At 40.2% G+C, this 25,515-nt stretch overlaps 1 protein-coding gene and 4 non-coding genes across 8 annotated transcripts; 2 read left to right on the forward strand and 3 right to left on the reverse strand.

Annotated features, from left to right (window-relative positions):
* Positions 1 to 5,180: 5,180 nt before the first annotated feature.
* Positions 5,181 to 18,591, forward strand: LOC112231364 (lysine-rich arabinogalactan protein 19). Of its 4 annotated transcripts, XM_042311312.1 has the most exons (8): positions 5,181 to 5,477; positions 5,694 to 5,755; positions 6,008 to 6,088; positions 13,620 to 15,448; positions 15,955 to 16,012; positions 16,266 to 16,298; positions 17,286 to 17,443; positions 17,636 to 18,591. In XM_042311312.1, the coding sequence occupies exons 4-8, from the start codon at positions 15,395 to 15,397 to the stop codon at positions 18,338 to 18,340; spliced, it is 1,008 nt and encodes a 335-aa protein (XP_042167246.1). In that variant the 5' UTR covers positions 5,181 to 5,477; positions 5,694 to 5,755; positions 6,008 to 6,088; positions 13,620 to 15,394; the 3' UTR covers positions 18,341 to 18,591. The 4 variants fall into 4 exon arrangements, with proteins under 4 accessions (XP_042167246.1, XP_024253862.1, XP_024253863.1 ...); XM_024398094.2 differs by lacking the exons at positions 5,181 to 5,477; positions 5,694 to 5,755; positions 6,008 to 6,088 and adding an exon at positions 7,243 to 8,205; XM_024398095.2 differs by lacking the exons at positions 5,181 to 5,477; positions 5,694 to 5,755; positions 6,008 to 6,088; positions 13,620 to 15,448 and adding an exon at positions 7,343 to 8,205.
* Positions 18,592 to 18,797: 206 nt separating this feature from the next.
* Positions 18,798 to 18,879, forward strand: trnal-uag. Its single transcript has one exon. It is a non-coding gene; the product is annotated as a tRNA-Leu (tRNA).
* A 465-nt stretch (positions 18,880 to 19,344) lies between these two features.
* Positions 19,345 to 19,418, reverse strand: trnat-agu. The gene has a single exon. It is a non-coding gene; the product is annotated as a tRNA-Thr (tRNA).
* A 357-nt stretch (positions 19,419 to 19,775) lies between these two features.
* Positions 19,776 to 19,857, reverse strand: trnas-gcu. Its single transcript has one exon. It is a non-coding gene; the product is annotated as a tRNA-Ser (tRNA).
* Positions 19,858 to 20,213: 356 nt separating this feature from the next.
* LOC112231509 lies at positions 20,214 to 20,347 on the reverse strand. The gene has a single exon (XR_002950470.1). It is a non-coding gene; the product is annotated as a U8 small nucleolar RNA (small nucleolar RNA).
* Positions 20,348 to 25,515: the final 5,168 nt, after the last annotated feature.

A 25,515-nucleotide genomic window follows, 5' to 3' on the forward strand; every position in this document is an offset into this window, starting at 1 on the left:
AATCCTCCTACCTAACTCAGTACTGAGAAAATAAAAAAGAGCCTTACTAACTTCTAAGACCCTCCACCATCCCCCAAATCCCTTCCAACTGACCTCAATGACCCTAAACTTCAATCTTTCCCTCTCTTCAACATACTTACAACAATATAACAACACATGATCCACTGTTTCATCGACCATGCACTCCAGGCACAAACCATTCATATGCTTGCCAATCAAATGTAATGAAGAGTTCAATGTACAATGTCTTAAGCGGAATTGAGAGAATGGGTGTAGTAGTGGCATATTACATCATTTATGCAGCACCATACAATACATTTTTGGACTCACCTTGGCGGCAGTCCTTCGTGGGCAAATTTTGTCATCAAAATCTGCCATTCTCTGGATTTATGGTGCTTTCAAGACAACTGGGAACTCAAAACGTATTTTCCCAGTCCTAGCTCATTTTCCCGAGTTCCCAGTTGTCTTGAACTCACTTAAGTCAGATTTTGCAGTTCTGAGTTAACAGTTGTTTGGAGTACGGCACAAATCATGCTCCATTGACAGCATGGCCAATGTTGAATGTTTATCATTTTAAACTAGGAAAAGAAACCCTTAATCTTAGACTTGGGACCACACAAACACTCCACTCAATAGCAGGCTAATGATTGCTTTGCAATGCTTGCACTTAGCCACTGATTCCTTCCAAACCACTCATTGTTGAATTTGCGATTTCCAACTTGTTGTGTAATGTTTATGTCCATGGCCAGTGAGCACTGATACATTTTATCTATAAATTCTCTTCATTATTTTTCTTCATATGACAAGGATTAAAAAGGATTTGTCAGTAGATTGTCGACTTGATTCATGATGATGACTGCTAGCTAAGATTTAGAAAGTATGATGTTGACATGATCAGTCCAATCAAAGCTACTGTAGATATAAAGTGATTTGGCATCATTTTATCTGTGGCCAATGACCTTGAGCCTTCTTGGATGGGCACTTCTAATGTAACTCTATGGCAGCACCCAAGGAGCTAGAATTTTCGAGCTCTACCTTCGACTTGGCGTTGCTAATCACGGTGCAACGTTCCATATTTTTTTGCAAACTGATATGTGACACGTATTAATGCCAAAATATCATGCAAAACAGGCCAAATATGTAGAGCTCAAAACTGCCCTGAATGACGGGTCGCCACTGGTAATTGTCAACCAGTTTCCCTATATCACTGACTTCTGACCAATCTTTCATTTTCTCTACCAAGGTTAGATCAACAGGATCTGGGAGTAACCATGGAGGAACATCCTCTATCACAACAGAAGGGCCAAACTCCATCTCCCTCAAACCACTCTCATCAGCAAACTTTCCAACCAAAACCACTGCCTTGTCTACTAGTATATTCCCAACAGTCATCTAGAACAGTAGCAGTGGGATGCTCAACCTCACATCCTTTCAACCTAACCCAATAAGCTAATTACAAGTTTTTAAGCCATATATCCAAAGGCATCTCACCTGCATCCACTAGTAAGGCACATGCAGATGTTGATTTAAATGCACCAATACATGTCTTTAAAGCTGTATACTGGATCCTGTCCAGCTTCTGAAGACAAGTCTGTGCTGCTGTTCCATAAACTATACATCCATAATCAACTGTTGTCCTGATCAGAGCTCTATAAATATCCATCAACGATTGTCTGTCAGCACCCCATTCATAACCAGAGACCGAGTGCATAAGATTCACCACTTCTTTCACTTTGTTTCAACATTTATGACATGATCTTTCCATGTATATCACTCATTGAATATTTGTACTTAGAATATTTGTACTTAGAAACCCTCCCCATAGACTGTCCATACAGAAACAACTGTATATTATCAGCAACTTTTATCTTCAAGAAGAATATACAGCAAGACTTTGCCACAGACAATTTAAAACCCCAGTCAATCGACCATCTTTCAACATCCACTGTAGCTTGTTGAAAAGATTTGATCACACAAGAGACATTCCTTCCCCTCTTCCAAATAGCTCCATCATCAGCATATAGGGAAGCCCCAATACCCCTGCCTATATTTGAAAACACATCGTTTATCATAATGTTGAACAAAATAGGACTGATAGCACTGCCTTGAGGAATTTAATTGTCAACTCCATAGTCATCAGATAAAATGGATCCAATTTTAACTCAAAAAGAGCGATTAAATGAGAGGACCAAAACCCAGTTATATAATCTCCCACCAATACCAAGTCTTTCCATCTCAATCAATAGGCCTTCTCTCCACATAGTGTCATAGGCCTTTTAAATGAAAAAAACAAAAAACAGTAGCCATCACTTTTTTCATGACCTGAGTTTTTTCAACTTCATTGCTCATCTTTACTAATGCATCCAAAGTAGATCTACCTTTACTGAATCCACTTTGACATTGACTCAATAAACCTCTATGCTCCAGGAAATATGACAATCTATTGACTATCATCTTTTCACAAGTTAGAGGTCAGTGCTATTGGTCTATAACTATCAGCACCATGAAGCGTTCTTACCAGGCTTTACATAAGGTAATATTACTGCACGTTTCCAACCAGAAGGTATAACCCCCTCACTCCAAATCTTATTAAATAATCCCAGGAGAACAAGCATGACCTCATCAGGTAAATGCTTAAACATTACAGCACAACTGATCACAAAATGGGGCTGTATCTCCAAAGCCTATGAAGGCTGAACGCATCTCATTTTTGGTAAAAACAGCATCCAAAGAAGAGGCAACAGTATGTCTGATAGAGACATACCCCAAGCGACTTACAGCTGTAATTGCAGCAAAAGGTGGCGCTACAAAGTATTAACTTAAGGGGGCTGAATAATTTTGCACGCCCCATTTTTCAGTTTTTGATTTGTTAAAAAAGTTTGAAATATCCAATAAATGTCGTTCCACTTCATGATTGTGTCCCACTTGTTGTTGATTCTTCACAAAAAAATACAGTTTTATATCTTTATGTTTGAAGCCTGAAATGTGGCAAAAGGTCGCAAAGTTCAAGGGGGCCAAATACTTTCGCAAGGCACTGTACATGTCGGTAGAGTTAGTGACTATGCATAGATAATAAACAGAGAGTAGCAGCGTAAAAGAGGGGTCTGGGTATCCCTTTGATTGGCTGTTCAGGAGTCTTATGGCTTGGGGGTAGAAGCTGTTTAGAAGCCTCTTAGACCTAGACCTGGTGTTCCGGTACTACTTGCTGTGCGGTAGTAGAGAGAACAGACTATGACTAGGGTGGCTGGAGTCTTTGACAATTTGTAGGGCCTTCCTCTGACACCGCCTGGTATAGAGTTCCTGGATGGCAGGGAGCTTGGCCCCAGTGACGTACTGGGCTGTACGCACTACCCTCTGTAGTGCCTTGTGGTCGGAGGCCGTGCAGTTGCCATATCAGACAGTGATACAACCATGCTCTCGATGGTGCAGCTGTAGAACCTTTTGAGGATCTGAGGACCCATGACAAATATTTTTAGTCTCCTGAATAATAGGTTTTGTTTTGCCCTCTTCACGACTGTCTTATTGTGTTTAGACAATGATAGTGTGTTGGTGATGTGGACACCAAGGAACTTGCAGCTCTCAACCTGCTCCACTACAGCCCTGTCGATGAGAATGGGGGCGTGCTCGGTCCGCATTTTCTTTCTGAACAGTATTTTGGCTTCAACCACTATGCCCCCCTCTACATTTGATTTTATATCCTCTATGGACATAGATAGTAGAACCCCAGAAATGACCCTCCTCAACTTAGCTGAAGCTCCAGGGACATGACTTGTGATTTTCTTCCCATTGAGAGTTTTCATGTTCAGAATCTTCCCTTGCTGAACATGGTCAGAACAAAATATTATATACATATATATTATATACATTATACCATTACCAATGAACTGGGCTAATGTGACTTCCCCTATATCTTTCTTAACAGCATTGGTTAATCAAATAGGGTGTAGATGAGACCCGTGGTCGCATCAAACACGATTATAACTTTCCACTCCGACACATCATTACTTCTGTTTTTCACTTCCTTCACCCTCTTCACGTCCTCAACACTAGAAGTACCACTGCTGTCAGCAGCGCTTATGGTAGGGCCATTTTCCCCTTTTCCTTTTCACCACAGACCATCCAGGTCCATGACTTTCATCATCCCACCCATTCCATCAGAACTATCATCCATGTCACCACAGTCCAGCACTGCTGTTGCTAAAACCGCCTACCACAATGTGGAACAATGGATTATATTTTGCTTCCTTGTTTGAAGTCGAACCTGCGTGTCCAAGTTTTCTGTTACAGGCTTTTGAGTTTGCAGTTATTATGGATCCCCATTGGCAGCAGCCACTCTTCCTGGGGTCCAGCAAAATTAAGGCAGTTAATACAATTTTAAAACATTACAATATATTCACAGATTTCACAACACACTGTGTGCCCTCAGCCCCCTTCTCCACCACATATCTAAAGTAATAAATGAATGTGTATGTATAGTGCATATGTTATTGTGTGTGTGTGTGTGTGTGTGTGTGTGTGTGTGTGTGTGTGTGTGTGTGTGTGTGTGTGTGTGTGTGTGTGTGTGTGTGTGTGTGTGTGTGTGTGTGTGTGTGTGTGTCGTGTGTTGTCACTCTGGCCGAGAAAAACGTTCACTCCAGTCAAAATCGGCCCACGCGGGAATACGCCGCGATAAACAGACGACCTGCCTTCCCGCCTTTGGGGCAACGACTCCCATTTGTAGGGGAGGAGACAAGATCATCTCGTTATTATATGCAGTATCTCTGCTATCAGTCAAAACATTCCCTAGTCTTCCGGTTTTCTTCTGCCTCCCTCTGGTATACTACACTGGCATAATCCAGTTTTGGTCCAGGTTCTGAAATGTTTATTACTTAAATGTATTTGAGGCAGGGCTGATATTAAAAGGAAAAACTATTCTTGAATTTCTTAAACATTTCAGAACTGCGCCTCTAGGTTTCCACTAGTTACCACAGCCACAACGTCAAAATTGGATATATCGTAAAAATTGATCAAAGCACAAATTCGAATTTTGGTCTTAATTTAAGAGTTAGGAGTTAGGGTTAGGTATAAGGTTAGGTTAAAATCACATTTTAAGAAGATAAATTGTAGAAATGGGCGGGGTTTATGACTGCTGGCTGTGACCCCTCTAATTAGATTAGCATTACTTGGGGCCAACCAAGTGGCGCAGTGGTCTAAAGCACTGCCACTAGAGATTCTGGTTTCGAGTCCAGGCTCTGTCGCAACCAGCTGTGTTGTCCGGGTTCGGGGAGGGTTTGGCGGGCAGGCAGGGATGTCCTTGGCCCATCACGCACTGCCGGCAGCAGTGCCCGCTGACCCGGTCGCCAGGTGTACGGTGATTCCTCCAACGGCTGGATTCCGGATTAAGTGCTGTTTGGTTGGGTTGTGTTCCGGAGGACGCACGGCTCTCGACCTTCGCCTCTCCGAAGTCCATACAGGAGTTGCAGCGATAAAACAAGACTGTAACTACCAATTCTATACCACGAAATTGGGGAGAAAAAGGAGTAAAATAAATATGTATACTAGATTAGCATTACTTGTCGAATACATTGCACGCTTTCGCTCTACTATAGGCCTAATGGTAAACAAATGATCTGCGAAAATAGTCTTAATTGAATAGTGGGCGAGTGAGGGTAGCCTATGTTGGAGTCATCATTCTCATTGACTGTTTCCCACAGGTATGAAGCGCGCACGAAAGAACACGAGGCCAAAATCAGGCTTATAAAGCTATTTTTCATGAGTAAGTAACATATAGAAACCATTATTGTCCTATATCCTATTATCTCACACAACAAACACTTGGTATGCCCAAGAAAGATTCACAAAATAAATGTTTAAGTGCCCCACAATGTAATTTTGCAAATGAGAGAGGTGCCAGAGGTACTTAGTATTTTAAGGGACTGCAATTAACTGACTTATCTCATATCAAAACATATAAGATCTCCTAATCCTGTGTTAACATCAGACCTTAGACACTATTCTTTCCCCGTAGGAATGGCCGAAGAAACTCTTTTTTTAGGACTACTAAACTGGCGAGCTGTATAGAGGATACAATATTGGGAATGTTTGAATGGTAAGGCTGAAGCACCCGACTGCAGACTACAGTCGAGGAGTGAAATCGGGGAGTGAAATGCATATGCTACAGCCGAAAGTCGGACACTGATGTGTTTTTTTTTCAACAGCAAGGCTCAGTGCTGCCATTGTTGATATACGTTTTTCTTAGTAATGTCATAATCAACATGTCTCCAACCCCCATATCACACACTCCCAAACTGTAAATATACAGTGCCCTCGTAATTATTGGGACAGTAAAGCATTTCTTCTTTTGGTTCTATACTTCAAAAATGTTGGTTTGAAATCAAACAATGACTATGGGGTTAAAGAGAAGACCATCAGGTTTATTGTGGGGGTATTTCCATCCATATTGGGTGAACCGTTTAGAAATAACACCACTTTTTGTACATAGTCCCCCCCCATTTTAGGGGAGCAAAAGTATTGTGACAAACTCACAAATGTGTTTCAGTAAAGTAGTAAAAAGTGAAGTATTTGTTCCCATATTCATAGTACGCAATGACTACATCAAGCTTGTGACTCCACAAATATGTTGCATTCATTTACTGTTTGTTTTGGTTGTGTTTCAGATGATTTTGTGCCCAATAGAAATGGTCATTTTGGCATATATAAGAAAATTATGTTTCTAAACACTCCTACATGAATGTGTAATGAATACTCAGGGAGAAAAAGGTGTAGATTCACATGCAGAGGGCAGCAGGTGTTTATTACACATTCGCAGAAAGCAGGCAATGGCCATACACAGGCAGGCGAATCAAAACTAGGACTGAATGCTGTAACTGGGTCTCACAAACGCGCTAGGAAAAGGTTTAGTAGAGTCAAAACGAACAATACCTCACAAAGGCACAAACAGAATGAATCGAACTAATAAGGAGCTGATGAGACCAGGTGAGTAACTAACACAGGTGAAATCAATTAACAAAAATGAAAGACAGGGCTAAGTTCAAGAACACAAAGAAACAGAACACAAGGTTGACTAAGAAAATAAATACAGAACCTTACAGAATGTGGATGCCACCATGACTACGGATAGTCCTAAATTCATTTTGAATAATGATGAGTGAGAAAGTTATAGATGCCCAAATACCCCCCCATTCAGGATTATCCATAATCACGGTAGCATCCACTTTAATGTAGAAGTGTTTCTTATTTACAATAAAAGTGACTCCAAAAGGACATAATTTACCATTATCTTCACAAAATAATGTGAAACTCAACCAAAACAAAGAGCACAAACTTGATGAGGTCATTACGGACTACATATATGAGACCAAATACTACTTTAATAGACATACCTTTGTCCCAATACATTTGAACCTCTAAAATGGGTTAAGAACATTATTTGGGAATGATATATTGTTATTAGGGGATGACCCGCGAGGGATAAAATTGATTTTAAAAAGTACAATCGAAGTGTTGTACGTAGTTAGTGACCCTATGCGTCACTCTGAGGAAGTTCGATTAAGTGCACCGTGACATTAATCAAATCCCCTCAAGATCCATCCTGTACGTGCGGGCAGGGATCTCTGCGGACGACTCACTGCTCGCCCTGGGGTGTAATTCATCACGCTAATTCTGTTGCAAAACGTTTTGTCTGTTGGTTTTGCAACGGAAACATTATACCATTTACTTTAGGAACCAAACGGAAGCAAACAACGTCGGACGGAACCGGGAGGGGTTTACCTGCATTTGACCCAATATAAACTATCGTTTCCGTTTGAAGTAAACGGTTTCTGTTGCCAAATGTTTGGCAACGGAATCTGAGTAATGAATACATTCCTGTTTTGCAACATGGAAAAAGCATGTTGAAGACTTTCATATTTTTGCAAGTAAAAATGTATTGTTTCGTTGATAAAGTATGGAAGTTTCACTAGAGCAACATGTTTTGAGATGTCTGAAAGGTCAAAAACATTTAGAGTGCAGGTACTAGCTATTTGATGAGCGGAAGAAAATACGAATATCGCTATGGTTGTGAAGCCATGTGCTTCTTTGTTTACCAAAACAGCGGCTGTTGGAGCGATTGTGTGAATGGTTCTGTGAAGAACGTGGAATTTGGGCTTGTAAAGAAGTGAGCCGCACAAACGGCGACAAAGTCTGCGTTTTTAAGTCAAGTTAAAGGTTAGTAACGAATTGTTTTTGGTTTGGCATGCGCGCCTATTTTCGATTGTTTTTGTTGCCTCGATGTTGCTTTGATCATCAAACTAAATTGTTTGCATGCTCAAGTCTTTAGACAATTTGAGCTATGGAGCTTGTCCACAACTTGGTTGTATCATGCGTGTAAACCTAAACGCGCCACTATCCATCTGGCTAACGTTAGCTAGCTAGCTACACAACAAAGGGATCTCTGAGCTAGGAGGGTAACGTTAAATAGCTACCCCTGAAGAAAGTGGCACAAATGTTAGCTGAATTTGTAAGGACAAATCTCAATAATCCCAACGTTTGTTTAGGTCTGAAAGTGCATCACCAGGTTGATTTCATCTAGCAAAAATTACCTAACGCTAGCTATATTGTTTTATCTGTCATGTGTAATCTATTACCTCATTTTAGAAGTGTACTTTCACAATCAGTGTGTTGGCAAATAATTGACTGCTCACTGAAACCTATTTATTCGAAACCAGCTAGCTTTTCTGAAATATATATACTGGCGCTCTAATAAGGTTGCATAGCGCATACATTTATTACTACATGACTGTCAGGTAGATATATGCGAGAGGGAGGGGAGGGTCACGTGTGTGAAACGCTTGTTTTACAATCAACCTCTAACCAACCCCCCACCCCAATTAGTTCAAGCCAGGGTCATGGCTACAACATTTTTTTTACAATGAATGTTTTATTATTAAGGTTCTTTGAGATTGTGGTCTCATTAAATGCTATTCAGACCTAAACATGCCCAATGTTGTGGATACAATATTATTTCCCCAGTACCTGCACCTGGCCTGGAGCAGTCTATTTCAATCTGTGGGACATACAGTGCTTTCAGAAAGTATTCACACCCCTTGATTTTTTTCCACATTTTGTCTGTCATAGTTGAAGTGTACCTATGATGAAAATTACAGGCCTCTCTCATCTTTTTAAGTGGGAGAACTTGCACAATTGGTGGCTGACTAAATACATTTTTTGCCTCACTGTATCTTGTAATTGAACAAAATAGTAAGGTGGCCAATAACTGGGGACCATATGCCAATAATATGGGATTTGGGGGGTGGTAAACCGCTTATCAAAAAGCTTATAGTAGTAATGTTATTTCCACTGAAATTCATGACATAAAAAATCACAAAACATTGATGGCTTGATCACAAGATCACAACACTATTGAAGGTAATGTATTTCTTAAACGCTGTTGAATATGCCGATGATACGTGGTGCTACGCTAGCTAAAGTTAGGCTCTGTGTGTTTAGGTTGCTAAATAAATAGATACATAAATATATATGCTAGCCTATTAGCCACATGAATGACTTGTGATCATGGCCTTTGCTAGTTTCATTGTATTGACAATCCCAGGCTTAGTTACATTTGTCCGTTTTTGTCCAAAATATTGAGTCATTGAAACCGTGCATCCCAAATAGGTGAAGGCAGCAAACAATGTATCAGGCCAGCTGTGATTTACAACCCGACAGGAATATTTTTTGGACTACCAAGAAATGTATTGGTGAATTATATTAATCATGCATTGAACTGCATCCATCTATTCTGCCAACAGTGCCCTACTGTACGTCATGGAATTTTTAGTCAAATATAATGTATTTTTAAAACCTCTTATGAAGTTGGTTTTGTAGCATCAACTGGGAATTGGATATTGTTGACTGGTATTATGATTGTCTGTTTTGTTTTATTGCTGAAATGTAGTTAAAACACTTTCAGTTCCTCTTTAAAGGCACCATTCGCCTCATGGTGAAATCCTTGAATGGTTTTCTTCCTCTCTGGCAACTAAAGGAAGGACGCCTGTATCTTTGTAGTGACTGGGTGTATTGATACATCATCCAAAGTGTAATTAATAACTAAACAATGCTCAAAGGGATATTGAATGTAGGCTTTTTTTTTTTTTTTACCCATCTACCAATCGGTGCCCTTCTTTGCGAGGCATTGGAAAACCTCCCTAGTCTTTGTGGTTGATTCTGTGTTTGAAAATCACTGCTCGACTGAAGGACCTTACAATTATCTGTATGTGGGGTACAGAGATGAGGTAGACATTCAAAAATCATGTTAAACAATATTTATTGTACTCCACAATACTTATTAAACACTATCATGCAACTTATTGTGTGACTTGTTAAAACCTCTTAGTGGTCCCTTAACGCGCCAATCCCGTTAGCGGGATAGATTTGACAACATCCGGTGAAATTGCAGAGCACCAAATTCAAACTACGGAAATATTAATATTCAACATTCATGAAAATATAAGTGTAATACATCAAAATAAAGCTTAACTCCTTGTTAATCTAGCCGCAGTGTCAGATTTCAAAAAGGCTTTATGGCGAAAGCACACCATGTGATTATCTGAGGACAGCGCCCCGCAAACAAACACATGAAAATCATTTTCAACCAGGCAGGTGTGACACAAAAGTCAGAAATAACGATATAATAAATGCCTTACCTTTGAATATGATCTTTTTGCAATCCAAAATGTCTCAGTGACACAATGAATGGTCGTTTTGTTGGATAAATTCCTTCTTTATATCCCCAAAAGGTCCATTTATTTAGCGCGTTTGATTCAGAAATACACCGGTTCCAACTCGCCCAACATGACTACAAAGTATCTAATAACTTACCTATAAACTTGGTCGAAACATTTCAAACAACGTTCCTAATCCAACCTCAGGTATCCTAAAATGTAAATAATCAATAAAATTTAAGACGGGATAATCTGTTTCCAATACCGAAGAAAAATAACATGGAGCACGCTCCTGTTCACGCGCATCAAAATACTAGAGACCTTCCGAGTGACACGTACAAAGAACAGCACTACTTCTTCATTTCTCAAAAGAAAAACATCAACCAATTTCTAAAGACTGTTGACATCTAGTGGAAGCCATATGAACTGCAATCTGGGTCCTAATAAATTAGGTTTCCCATAGAAATTCATTGGAAAACACAATGACCTCAAAAAAATGTTTCCCTGGATGGATTGTGCTCGGGGTTTTGCCTGCCAAATCAGTTATGTTATACTCACAGACATTATTCTAACAGTTTTAGAAACTTCAGAGTGTTTTCTATCCAAATCTACTAATTATATGCATATCCTAGCTTATGGGCCTGAGTAACAGGCACTTTACTTTGGGCACGCTTTTCATCCAGACGTGAAAATACTGCCCCCTATCCCTAAGAAGTAAGCACATTTCTACTCCTGAATGTATGTAGGCTTGCCATAACAAAGGGGTTCAATACTTATTCACTCAAGACATTTCAAAAAACATAATTCCACGTTGACATTATTGGGTATTGTGTGTAGGCCAGTGACGACAAAATCTCAATTTTATCCATATTAAATTCACAACAATACGTTTTCCACAATACGTGGAAAAAGTCAAGGGGTGTGAGTGAATACTTTCTGAAGGCCCTGTATCTGCCAACTTGATGCATGGGTTCAGATCCCTAGGATTGGTTCAAATTGACCATCCGTAAGGGTTGTGGACTGTGGAAAATTGGAAGAGTCTATACATAAAACATTTCCTTTAATCTTTTTAACACTTCACCCCCTAATTACATTTCATTGAATGAATGTGTGGAGACCCCTGATGCTTCACAAGATTTACTGAGAATGTTCTGTGTGTTGGTGCTTTGTGGGGAGCTTGTCTACTGTGTAATAAAGTGCTTACAGTGCAGGTAATGGTTATTCCCTATACCTACCTCAATGTGAGCACTTCTGTCACAAAGCAGATGTCCTATCTGCTAAACTCTGACGTGGTCATCCAACAAGAAGTCTACTTCATTCTATTTGCCCAATTACATATTTTCTGGAATTGATGGCATCCATTGAACTAGTTCATTATGCCCCTTGGTGTCCAAAGTGCTATTTGTGCAAGTAGATAAACTCATCAGACCTACTGCAAAACCAGCATTTTCTGACTCATAAGGTGTACCACTCAGCCAGTTCCACCAGAGGGTAAGAATTCCTTAGTCACAGTTGCCGCAAATAACATTGCCAGGGATCTCTAGTGTGAACATCCCAGCAGTCATTTCTGTTTAGTCTAATTTGTTGGAATTTAGTGCAACTAGTTGCTGATCATATGCTATGCTTCTATGTGGTTTTACATTCTAAATAGGGCCACTAAGACTAGCTTGTGTTGAGAGGCGGAGTCGTGGGCAATTGCCAGCAATCTTAAGGGGCATTGCACTTGTCTCGGTCTGACAGCACTGGCCTAGCGCGACCACTGGAGCGGAACTACAGCTGTTGTTTACGAAGCATGTGACAAACATGGGAAGGGACAGCGCAAACAGGCCCGTAAACTCATACAGATAGGAGTTTAGTGGAAGATTGGAAGATCACATGACAAACACTACACAAGGTATTAGAAATGTGAAGTGTATGTTTGGATGAAGAAGTGAGAAATAAAGTGTTTGTTCAGACCCTATCCATCTTGCATTGAGACTCTGTCTAGTTGTAGTTTACCACCCCAGGTGTTGTCGAAGTATGACGTGAACTCGACTGTAGCTGGAAGGTATTTTGTAATAATACAGCTTTGAACGTTGACTCGTAAATCAAAGTAGCACTTATTATTACGTTGACAACTAACCAAAGTTTTCGCAATACCAATCTATTCCCTTGTTCTTGAGGAGGATAGCAGTCTCCTTGCTACAACATCCCAACTTGTAAGGCCAGTGACGAATAACATATTTTGAACTTAATTCCATATTGATGTTTATATCTATCAATCAAATCTAAAAAAGGGCTTTTAATATACATCAGCAGTCACAAAGTGCTTTACAGATACCCAGCCTAAAACCCCAAATACTATTGCCCACAGTGTTTTATCCCTAATGTGAAGCATTGTAGAGGTATCAAAGACACACGACTGGAAAAGACTACCTTTTAACAGTATTATCACAAAAGTATATATTAGTAATCTCCACTGTCTGCCATATAATGGTAGTATGTTGTCTTAATATACGCCCCAAACATTTCCTTGGAATGGTTGTTTTTTGAAGGGGGTGGGGGATATACTGGTTAGGACAGGTTGGCCATGAAAGTGGTTTATAATCCTCTGCTGTATCATTACAGGATATTATATATGATTATTATGGTGAGAATGTTTCTTGTCAGGTTCTCCCCACTGTTTCAGTGCATATCTCAGATTCCTACCCCACCCCCCTCACACCTGTTTTAAGCACCTCTCTGAGACGCCTCCGCCTCCTTAAAGTGCGTCTCTTGCCTGTTCAGGGGGCCTCTGCCACGACTACAACCCAGATGAAGTCCCTTACTGACATATTGCCACCCCTCAGTCCCGCTTTTCCATTCATGTAAAAATACATTTTTTAAGAATAATTTCTATAGGTTTACAAATAGGCCTAATACTAATTTTATGTGTTTTAGATTGTAGTGACTGTGTTATCAAAGTAAAGAAGTAAACAAGGAGGCCCCTTGCCACGGCGCCTGTCTGGTTTATGAAGGGTAGTGATTCACTGCTTTCTCAATTCCCGGTGGAGAACATGATGACAAGGTACCTGTATTTTCCTTAAAGATCACAGCGGTACAATGCTTTTCTGTGATATTTGTCTCCCTCAGGGTGATCGTAAAGTAGCGCAATGTCATTTCTGACAGCAATTTGACAGAAGCTTGCTGTGTGTGTGTGTGTATCCTTCTATGCTCATTTCTCTCATGTAGACTCCTTTCTACCAATGCCCCAGGGCAGTGATTGGGGACACTGCCCTGTGTAGGGTGCTGTCTTTCGGGTCGGAGGTTAAACGGATGTCCTGACTCTCTGTGGTCACTAAAGAGCCCATGGCACTTATCGTAAGAGTAAGGGTGTGAACCCCGGTGTTCTGGCTAAATTCCCCAAAGGAAGGGTAAAAAAGAAACATAACCTAGAGCCATAGAATTTGACTGTCTGACCGTGCAAACTGTTACTGATGATATATATGGGTGCTATGTGGTTATGTTCGATGTACTGTTAGCCTGTCTTAAATATTTACTTGACCATCAAAGAAACGCAGGTGTTGTCATTTCTAGTCACAAGGTGGTAAAGAGAGGTTTTGATATAATTTTTAAGCAGTATTTACTGAAACAGAAGTCAACCGTACCCCCAACCAAATGTTTAATTTGCCAAGTAACAGAAGTTAAAACGGAAAACTCCATCTGTTTTGTGAGAAAGGGTTACTTTTGCCGTTCAACCAGGTTTCGTCAGGAAAATAGCTGTTGTGTATTACCCCCTTTGGAGTCCAACACACATCTGAACAGAGCTTAAAGGACCAGTGCAGTCAAAAACACGATTTTCTTGTGTGTTAAAAATATTTTCATACTATGAGGTTGCAATAATATGTGAAATTGTGAAAATAATGATAAATCCCTGTTGTTTGAGCTGTTTGAAAAGACTGTCTGAAATGTCATGGTGGAAGGGAGTCTTGGCCTTCCATGGTGACATCACCATGCGGCAAATGAGTTAATAGACCAAATAGAAAGATGGTTCCAACCCTCTCTGCTAATAACAGCTCATTTTCCGTTTCTCCCTCCCCACTCAGAACACTCCCTGACAGTCCTACCAAAATTCTTGCTTGAGAAATTGCTTGCTAAGAAGCTGTTTTTGTTTGTTTTAAATTAAAATGGTCAAAAAGAATCACAGTAAGATACTTAATTCTTACCCAGAAATGATTTGATATTGAGATAAAAATGGCTGTATTCAACCTTTTTGAAAAACTTGGGAAAGTTTTCTGTATTGGGAAATGTATGAACAAATTTGACCTACATGCATGCGTCAGGTGATGAGGTTCATGCCATACCATACTGGTAGTGATATGACATAAAGGGGTGGCCAACAATGTATTTGTGAGTTGAGATCTTCTTCTGAGTATTTCTAACAGGACCATATGCTGCTGGAGTGGGGCCATAACATCAAGGAACCCTGCCTCCCCATGCACGTTTTCAGCCTTCAGCGGGTGCCTGGATGTCACCATTGTACAGCGCGTTGGATTTCATTTGAAGTTTGACTTTATTACACTTGTGTACGCACTTATAATAGTGCTTAATGAGCGCTTTAATCATTTCCACATATCAAGAAGAAAATGATGGTGGAGGTGCAAGGGGTGGAGTTACTTGGGGTCAATATCCAATGGAAAGCACCCAAATTATGAGTGGTGTTGAGTACAGTATTTATGAACTGTAAAGTTGTCTGGCTGATACTAGACTGTGAAGAGATCCAAGTACAGGTAAGTAAGAATATGATTTGCAGATGATGTACTTAATATGATAAATACTTTGATCATTAGGGTGGTCAAGAGGCCTGGCTAGGTTAATTCAATTCATATATTTATCATTATTGGGAAAGGTTGATTTGCGTACCTAAAACAGCCTTTTCTGTAGTGAAGTGGGAAAATCTTTATATTCCAGTTTAGGCTCCTGTGTAATGTAATTAATCTGTTATAAGGACAACAATGATGATTGAAGTGATTCATGGGGTAAATTAAAATCTTGTTGTGAAGTCATCTAGATTAGCTATTTTATGCAGGTAGTACAGGCTAATGTTGACGTAGTTTCAAATATGAGATGAACTGGAGCATTGTGAATTGTCAGTTTATCTCTGATCATCCTGGCACATGCAGCTGGTCTGTATGCCAGTACAACTCTACTGGGTGAGCATGTTAGTGTGTTCTATAATCAAAACAATTCAAGCTGTATTTTACGCCAGTCATGCTTCTTCCTGTGTGTTCTCCAGGGCGCAAGGATGATTGTTCAGGTTCTCCTGACGGGGACACTATGCTGCCTACTGCCAGGTCTGTTTCCACATTAAACCAACATTTATGCCTGGATGGCAACTAAATATAGCCTATGGAATGGGGTATTATCTTTCTATTGCAAAAGTAAGATTCTTTCAGTAGATGCAAGTGATAATGCAAAGAGATTTTTATGAAATAGAAAATGTTATATTGTTTTCATAAAGTTCTGAGTGCAGATATTTCCGGAGCAAAAGCCACCTCTCCTCCTCTGACCCTGTTTGTTTCCTCTACCCCTGATCCCTCTCTGCAGGTTTGCTGGATGCTACACCTCTGAAGGCTAGAGGTAATGAGTCGTTCCACCAATTGTGTGCATTTTGAGAAGTGTAACTTGGTCAAAAAACTTTTGATTGGAACGTTCTGTCATAATGAGCACATATTCAACTTAATTTAAAAAACACATTTTCCCATCTCAAAAGGTTGAAAGACTTAGTGCCTTTTAAGTGCTAAATAAAGTAGCCATTGACTGCAAGCTGCACAAAAAAAATGAAATTGTTAAAACATTTCTAGCCTGTCTATCTATGGGTAACAGGGTTGATGTGTTTTAAGCTTGACACCCTCAGTTTTCCACCACAAAACACCAGAAAATGGCCAAAACAGCTCACCTGCATTTACACTATGATTTGACTATTAGATGTTCAAAGTTTCTTTTGAAAAAATAAGAAAATGTTTCACCATATTAAAACGAGAGTTCAGTTTACAAAACAGGGTTGACCTTATAAAATGAGGGAAAAACGTAAATGAACACTAATCACATGAAATGAATAATAATCTTCAGAAATAACTTTGTCAAAGCAAAAAAATAACTAGGGCTTTACAAAGATGGTGAAACTTTGGGGATTAAATGGGTTAAAATCTTCCTAGAAGTAACACAGGGTTGATGGAGGGATGTCAAAATGCTAAATGCTTTTTCGTATTCAAAATCAGATTTATTGAATTCTCCATGTGGTCTATATTAAAATGCACTTCATTTAATATAGCAGGCGTTTAAAATTCGATATATTTTTCTACTTAAAATATCAAAGGGATGCAAAAGGCACTCATTTCGTGGAATGACCCTAATATTAGAAAATACAACATCGGTACATGCTTGTTTTACTGGGTAGCCTACTCTTTGATTTGTGTGTGTGTGTGTGTGTGTGTGTGTGTGTGTGTGTGAGAGAGAGAGATTGTTCACGCGTGTGAGAAAGAAAGAGGTTTTCTAATTATTTTGCTTAAATGTTTTGTCTCCATCCACCCTCTCTCTCACCATGATTCCTGTCATTAAATGCAGCTGTAGGGGAGGTCAGCATCGACTCTGCCCAGGCTCATGGCTTCCTGTCTCAGTCACGCTCCAAACGGAACGTCAACCCGGACCCCAAGTGGCACCGCGGCACGCCTGATTTCCAGTCCTACTACAAATTCTACAACAGCATAGGCCATATTGAAGGAGTGAGTAAAGGGATCACATCATGAGAGAGATTTATTTTAATTTTATTGCAGCATTATAATGAATCTTAAACCATATTTAATTCAGGTTCTTGTCATCTGTCCATCCCTCAACCAATCTGATTACTTATTTTCTCTTTCCCTCCCTCTCATTCTCAAATCCTGTGTGGATCTCTCTCTCTCCATTTCTCCCAGCTGTATGAGATTGACAAGATCAGGATACTGTATCAGCAGATGCGTCACCTGGAGCAGGTCTACGGGCCAGACGCCTCCAGCTACCAGAATGCCCTGGGTGTGATAACCCCTCCACCTACCACCGCAGCTCCTACCACCACCACCACAGTGCCTCCTACCACTCAGCCCCCTCCTACTACACCAGCATCACTTTCTCTAACTGAGGCTGATGTCCTTTATCTGTGTAACCCCAAAGACCCCCTTTGTAAAGCTCACATCGTTTACCTGCCTGCAGGGGCCATCCCAGTCCTCTGTGACCCACGCTACAACCCTACCTGCAAACCCCAAACCGGCAAGGTGGTCATAGCCGCTGCCGGACCTGCGGAGCCAGCTGTTGAATCACCTCCCCCACCTCCACCCCCTCCTAAGAAGTCTCTCCCACCTCCTTCTCCCATTGTCATTAAAGGGATGGAGTATGACTGCGACCCTTACTGGGACCCTGACTGCCTGATCGATCACCCACCTCGCTCTGTCCAGGTGACTGAGCCACCACCACCACCCCCTACTTTCCCACTTGTTGTGGTGGCCCCTGTTGAGGAGGAGGAGGAGGAAGAAGAAGAAGAAATGGCCACCGAGGAGACAGTAGCACCTTCTGACCCTTATGATTGGGGACGTGACCTTTTTGACCCTTACCACTATTCCGACCCAGCACCTGACCCCCAGTAGACAGTTTTTTGTTTTGTTTATCTAAGCACAAACATAACACATTAGTACTGCAATACAACAGAAGGTCATTTACCAAATACAGGTCAGACTGTGAGCAATGTATAATATATTGTATTCAACGTGTGTGTCTGTTATCAATTAATATTAACAAAAATTAAGTGTCACGTCCCATTTGAAATTGTTTGTGGTAAAAGGTCGCCCTCCAGCGGTGAGAACTGAAACTATAAATTAAACGATCTATCTTGACAGTCTGTTTTGTAGATTTACAATGTGTAGGAATAGTACCACTTTTTTGTGTGTGCAATTTTAGATTTTAGATTTGGATGCTGTTTCTACAAACTAATGCTAGCTAGAGTAATTAGCAGGACAATGAAGCAACACAAAAATGATTACCCTATCATGTAGCTAGCTGACTATGACTTGTGTTTTGAAAAACATTCCTCCTAAGTTTCTGTAAGGTAGCGTGGCCGAGCGGTCTAAGGCGCTGGATTTAGGCTCCAGTCTCTCAGGAGGCGTGGGTTCGAATCCCACCGCTGCCATTTGAGTTTTTAGGCCAGGTCACCCGTGATTCAAGTCATTACTCGACCGCCATTACATGTCCGAGGACATCGGGAGATTGGTGTTAGCAGTGTGTTATTTTGAGTAGGTTTTGTTTTTGCTGGGGTAAGCAGCTGTTTCCGGTTGTATGTTCGAATCCAGTGATAGAAAGTCGTTTTTTAATATTTTTGTTTTAAACCTAAATCTTAACCCTTACTTACCTTAACCATTCGGAGTTAATGCCTAAACTTAACCTTAAAAATCCGGAGTTAGTGCCTAAATTTAACCTTAAACACTTCGAAATTTGACGTTTGAGAATCATAGATGAACATCTAATTCTGTGAGAGTTTGTTCGTTCAGTAACATGTAAACATGGTGGAATACATATAACAGCGACTGTAGGAATATAACTAGTGTATACTTCAAAGCACCTAAAAATGACTAATTTAGCAACAGAATGTTGTAAAAGGCACCGCTGAGATTCGAACTCAGGATCTCCTGTTTACTAGACAGGCGCTTTAACCAACTAAGCCACGGCACCACTGGTAAAAAAAAGAAGCAAAATGTTCTTTGTACGCTGTCCATCTATTTAAATTTTACGACATTATAGCGTAATTCAGTCTATATTTATTAATATAATGTTATTTATTACAGGTCACGAAATAAAGTAGCCGTCTGCATTTCAATTGTATCGCTATGACCCAGTCCTGTAACTGCCGTAGTCAAATATAGAAAATGTACCTGATTTATAAAGGTTTTGAGGCCTACATTGAATTACATTGCAATTTCCCTAAATACTCGTTTAGAAATTGAGCTATACGTAACATTAACAAATGCAATGTGAAACGAAAACAAACTACAATTCCAGATCTCACATCCAGGACAAAATCTCTTCCACCGACGAGGATGGGATTCGAACCCACGCGTGCAGAGCACAATGGATTAGCAGTCCATCGCCTTAACCACTCGGCCACCTCGTCAGCACATACATGTATTGCATATTGTTTATCAATATCTCACAAATGACATTATTTTTGCCTTCTGACGAATTTGAGATGTCAGTACTATTTCCCATAACTTAATTCTCCAAACCTGCTGCGTAAATTACAACCTGCTACAAAAAAAAGTCACTAGCCGTTTCGAAATGGCGTGTTTTTAGGGAATCTTATCTGTGTGCATGGGCGGAAGTCATCAAGTTTTCAAATCAGTTCGCTAGAATTGGCTAGATGTACCGGGCACTGCGTTAGTATTTATTTATTATAAACTATTGCGAAAAATAACAACCGTTTTAGAACTTGTGACTTTAATTTAACAAAACGTCTTACGTCGTCAATTAATCAGAATAGAATCCTCGGAGTGTTGCGTTTCTCCGAGGACCAGGTGAGAATAATCATTTCTCATCTATCTCCATTCATCACGTTCTGATACTTCATTTCTGAAGTAACAGGTAAGGATATACCTCACTGACGATGGATTGACAACATGGCAGCGATGGTCAAGTATGCGTGGCAAGTCATTTTAGGTCATGGTTACATGGTTAAAACATTTTGTTTTAGACGATATTGATATATTTCGAATTTTAAGTCCACGTCAGCACCATCCAAAAGTTTATATTTTGTATGCCTATCGTTATATATACGCACATGTCATGAAACATCAAGATCCTCTGCTTATTTGATGAAAATGCTTTGCGGCCAATATTAGCATAATCTCAGCACCACCAGCCTTCCTATTGGTGCTTACTCCAGTTCGTTTATTTGTTTTTTAAATGTAGCATTTGTTCTATCATATAAAGTACAACCATTTATTTCTACAAGCAAACCTTATGCGGGGAACTTCGTCCTAATTACTGTGCTATTTCGCTGAATAAATACAAAAGATAAAACACGAAATAAATTAGCTCTCGCGAGACTGCTACTCCAGCACTGATCCCGTTTACTGGTGATGGCAAAGGTGCTCTGATGCTGTACGCAGCAGAAATGTACAAACACAACATCAAACTCGCAAGACTGTGCTCCCATGGAAATGTATCTTGCACTTGCTTATCGTGACAGTGACCGAAAGAAACACACTTCGAAAACAGATTCAACAGTTGGACCCAGAAAGCAGTTTTAGCAGCAGCCAGTGTATTTCAATATGAATTTACTGATGAATTAAAGTTACAGATAATGTTTTCCTTCATGTTTTAATTCCTATCTGCTCCTAGCCTATATCACTCCCTGTCACCATGCCACATAAGGTATTACACTACACATACTTGGGGAGTAGCGCCACTACATATAATTCAACTAATAATTCAGCTACATTTTGTAGTGGCTTGATGGTAGTTTAACTAAATTCAAATCTTTGCAGTGTTTTCAGTAGTTAATTACAAGTGAACAAAAATACACACGCAACATGCAACAATTTCAAAGATATTACAGAGTTACAGTTCATATAAGGAAATCAGTCAATTTAAATAAATAAATTAGGCCCTAATCTATGGATTTCACATGACTGGGAATACAGATATGCGTATGTTGGTCACAGATACCTTTAAATAATAAAAAAGGTAGGGGTGTGGATCAGAAAACCAGTTAGTATCTGGTGTGGCCACCATTTACCTTATGCAGCGCGACACATCTCCTTCGTATAGATGTTCAATGGCTGTGCAAAGTTGCTGGATATTGGCGGGAACTGGAACACGCTGTCATGCATGTTGATCCAGAGCATGCCAAACATGCTCAATTGGTGACATGTCTGGTGAGTATGCAGGCCATGGAAGAACTGGGACATTTTCAGCTTCCAGGAACTGTGTACACATCCTAGCGACATGGGGCTGTGCATTATCATGCTGTAACATGAGGTGAAGGCGACGGATGAATGGCACAACAATGGGCCTCAGGATCTATTACTGTATCTCTGTGCATTGAAATTGCCATAGATAAAATGCAATTGTGTTTGTTGTCCCTAGTTTATGCCTGCCGATACCATAACCCCACCACCATTGGGAACTCTGTTCACAACGTTGACATCAGCTTACTCCTCGCCCCCACACGACGCCATACACCCTGTCTGCCATCTGCACGGTACAGTTGAAACCGGGATTCATCCGTGAAGAGCACACTTCTTCAGCATGCCAGTGGCCATCGAAAGTGAGCATTTGCCCACTGAAGTTGGTTATGACGCCAAACTGCAGTCAGGTCAAACCCCTGGTGAGGACGACGAGCACACAAATGAGCTTCCCTGAGACGTTTACTGACAGTTTGTGCAGAAATGATCTGGTTGTGCAAACACACAGTTTCATCAGCTGTCTGGGTGGCTGGTCTCAGACGATCACGCTGGTGAAGAAGGCGAGATCCTTGGCTGGCGTGGTCACATGTGGTCTGCGGTTGTGAGGCCGGTTGGACGTACTGCCAAATTCTCTAAAACAGCATTTGAGGTGGCTTATGGTAGAGAAATTAACATTTAATTATCTGGCATCAGCTTTGGTGGAAATTCCTGCAGTCAGCCTGCCAATTTCACGCTCCCTCAAAACTTGAGCCATATGTGGCATTGTGTTGTGTGACAAAACTACACATTTTGTGCAGGAGTATTCATTGATCTGGCCAAGGCTTTCGACTCTGTCAATCACCACATCCTCATCGGCAGACTCGACAGCCTTGGTTTCTCAAATGATTGCCTCGCCTGGTTCACCAACTACTTCTCTGATAGAGTTCAGTGTGTCAAATCGGAGGGTCTGCTGTCCGGACCTCTGGCAGTCTCTATGGGGGTGCCACAGGGTTCAATTCTTAGACCGACTCTCTCCTCTGTATACATCAATGAGGTCGCTCTTGCTGCTGGTGAGTCTCTGATCCACCTCTACGCAGACGATACCATTCTGTATACTTCTGGCCCTTCTATGGACACTGTGTTAACAACCCTCCAGGCAAGCTTCAATGCCATACAACTCTCCTTCCGTGGCCTCCAATTGCTCTTAAATACAAGTAAAACTAAATGCATGCTCTTCAACCAATTGCTACCTGCACCTGCCCGCCTGTCCAACATCACTACTCTGGACAGCTCTGACTTAGAATACGTGGACAACTACAAATACTTAGGTGTCTGGTTAGACTGTAAACTCTCCTTCCAGACCCATATCAAACATCTCCAATCCAAAGTTAAATCTAGAATTGGCTTCCTATTTCGCAACAAAGCATCCTTCACTCATGCTGCCAAACATACCCTTGTAAAACTGACCATCCTACCAATCCTCGACTTTGGCGATGTCATTTACAAAATAGCCTCCAATACCCTACTCAACAAATTGGATGCAGTCTATCACAGTGCAATCCGTTTTGTCACCAAAGCCCCATATACTACCCACCAGTGCGACCTGTACGCTCTCGTTGGCTGGCCCTCGCTTCATACTCGTCGCCAAACCCACTGGCTCCATGTCATCTACAAGACCCTGCTAGGTAAAGTCTAGTCACCCCCCCCTTTATCTCAGCTCGCTGGTCACCATAGAATCTCCCACTTGTAGCACACGCTCCATTCTTGATATGCCACGCCTGTCAGGAGGATGAATTATCAAAGGAGAAATGCTCACTAACAGGGATGCAAACAAATTTGTGCACAAAATTTGAGTGAAATAAGCTTTTTGTGCATATGGAACATTTCTGGGATCAGCTCATGAAACATGGGACCAACATTTTATGTGTTGCGTTTATATTTTTGTTCAGTGGACTTTTTTGCCATGTAGTGGTTTAGCAAACTACTGGATATTGTTAATTCTGGCAGCTATTTTAGATTTAGTTTTAGTATTAGTTTAGTATTAGCTTGAGTATTTTATATTTAGTTTTAGTCTTAGATTTAGTCTTAAAATACCTTTAAGTCTTAGTCACATTTTAGTAATTTCATCCTTCGTAACATTTTTATTATCAGTCGACTAAAAGTCTGGTCATTTTTTGTCTAGTTTTAGTCAGTCATTATAGTCAAATAATAGTCTGTGCATTTTCTTTCAATTAAATAATATTTACCTTTATCTTCCATCTTGTGCACAGATAGCCTTGTCCAACTAGGCCTACCATCCCCTCGTATACCTTAGCTGGCAACATTGTTATTATGGCAGATTTGAACCAATGCCAGCCTTAATTAACCATGTATAGGCTATATAGCCTTGGCTGCAGGTTAAACAATTTACAGCTCTGATTTTCTCCCCATCATATCCCTCGGAGTATGGTAAATAACAGTGCTTTCACTACTAGTATTCAGCAAATAGCATTCGTTTTTCCAATTGAACAAAGAAAAACAACCGCAACTCACATTTATGGATCACGAGAGCAGCAACATAGATAAATGAATAACAGCGGACATGGCAAATAGAGCTTCTGATGTGATTAGAGCAAAATTGGCCTATATGAAAACAAAGATGGTCAAAAACATGATTGTTTCTTATTTTGGTAAATTACAATTGACGTTTCCTGGCTGCGCATATCAATTCAAAAGAGAGAGAGGATTGACTGATGTGACCGCTTGCACAATTGAAGGGCATTTTACCCACCAATGAGAAGATTTCACAAAATATTCTGCAAAGGCATGCATTTATGATTGGACAAAGCAGATTAAAAGGAGCTTCATGTCAAATTGAATGTCCATTAGTCTCATGTGGATTTCTCATCTTGTTACATTTTCGTCAAACAAAAATTAAAATAAATTGTTATAGTTATCGTTTCTTTCAGGGCATCTGGTCTCGTTATTGTCATTAGTTTTCGTCAGGAAAAATAGGTTGTTGACTAATATCTTTCATCACAGTTATTGTTGACAAAATTAATACTGCTACTGGAACTACCCACTACAATTTTAGCAAAAATAAATGCTTTTTTGCAACAACAAAAAAAGGAACCAACTAATAGCACACCCTGCACATTAACGTTTATATGTTTAAGGGTTATGCAGGTTGATAACGATATCAACCAAATTATATTGTATCAGACTTTCCAAACAACATTCCCAGCGAATGAGAAAACAGTCATGGTATTTAGTTTAAGAGAGTGAACAAGATTTTAAAAATACAACATTGGAGGTAATTTGAATGAGAGCCAAATTGAGAACGACCGATAATCTGTCGGGTTGATCTTTTTGGTAGCCCTTTGCTAGTCTATCAACTATCTAGACTATCAGTGCAGCCGATGTCCCTTTACAGCGCGAGAGCACCATGCCTCTTGTGTCAAACTGCTGCAAGGTACAGCCGGCACCACTCATTTCTAACGAGCCTGTCATGAGGAAACTCTGTGTTGCAACTGCTAGCTCCTCACTCATGCTGCATATAATTTGATAACACACTACAGTAATGTGACACGCATGTAGACATTTTAATACTGTTAATGAATTTACTGTTTGGCAAACAGTGTTGGGGAACCTACTCTGAAAATATAGTTTACCAAGTTACCAATTACTTAACACTGGAAGAAGTAAAACTAAACGAAAGCTACCATTAAGAAAAATATAGTTTACTTAACTAAAGTTAATTTGTAAAAGTTGTTCATTACATCCAAAAATGGTCATATGTAAATCTCAAATGTCATAGACTACAAATTGTAAGAACATATCACTTTGTATGTTGGGTCATATGGGTTATATGTTAACAGAATGTCATTTAGCCTATTATACACAAAAAA

The sequence above is a fragment of the Oncorhynchus tshawytscha genome, linkage group LG33, assembly GCF_018296145.1.
Source record: "Oncorhynchus tshawytscha isolate Ot180627B linkage group LG33, Otsh_v2.0, whole genome shotgun sequence".
Lineage (NCBI taxonomy): Eukaryota > Metazoa > Chordata > Actinopteri > Salmoniformes > Salmonidae > Oncorhynchus > Oncorhynchus tshawytscha.

What these genes read in the sequence shown, in the direction of transcription:
- LOC112231364 (XM_042311312.1), top strand. Translation starts at nt 15,395, where the DNA reads ATGAACTGTAAAGTTGTCTGGCTGATACTAGACTGTGAAGAGATCCAA. An exon ending in ACTATGCTGCCTACTGCCAG is followed by an intron (nt 16,013 to 16,265) that starts GTCTGTTTCCAC and finishes CCCTCTCTGCAG; the next exon opens with GTTTGCTGGATGCTACACCT. An exon ending in GCATAGGCCATATTGAAGGA is followed by an intron (nt 17,444 to 17,635) that starts GTGAGTAAAGGG and finishes CATTTCTCCCAG; the next exon opens with CTGTATGAGATTGACAAGAT.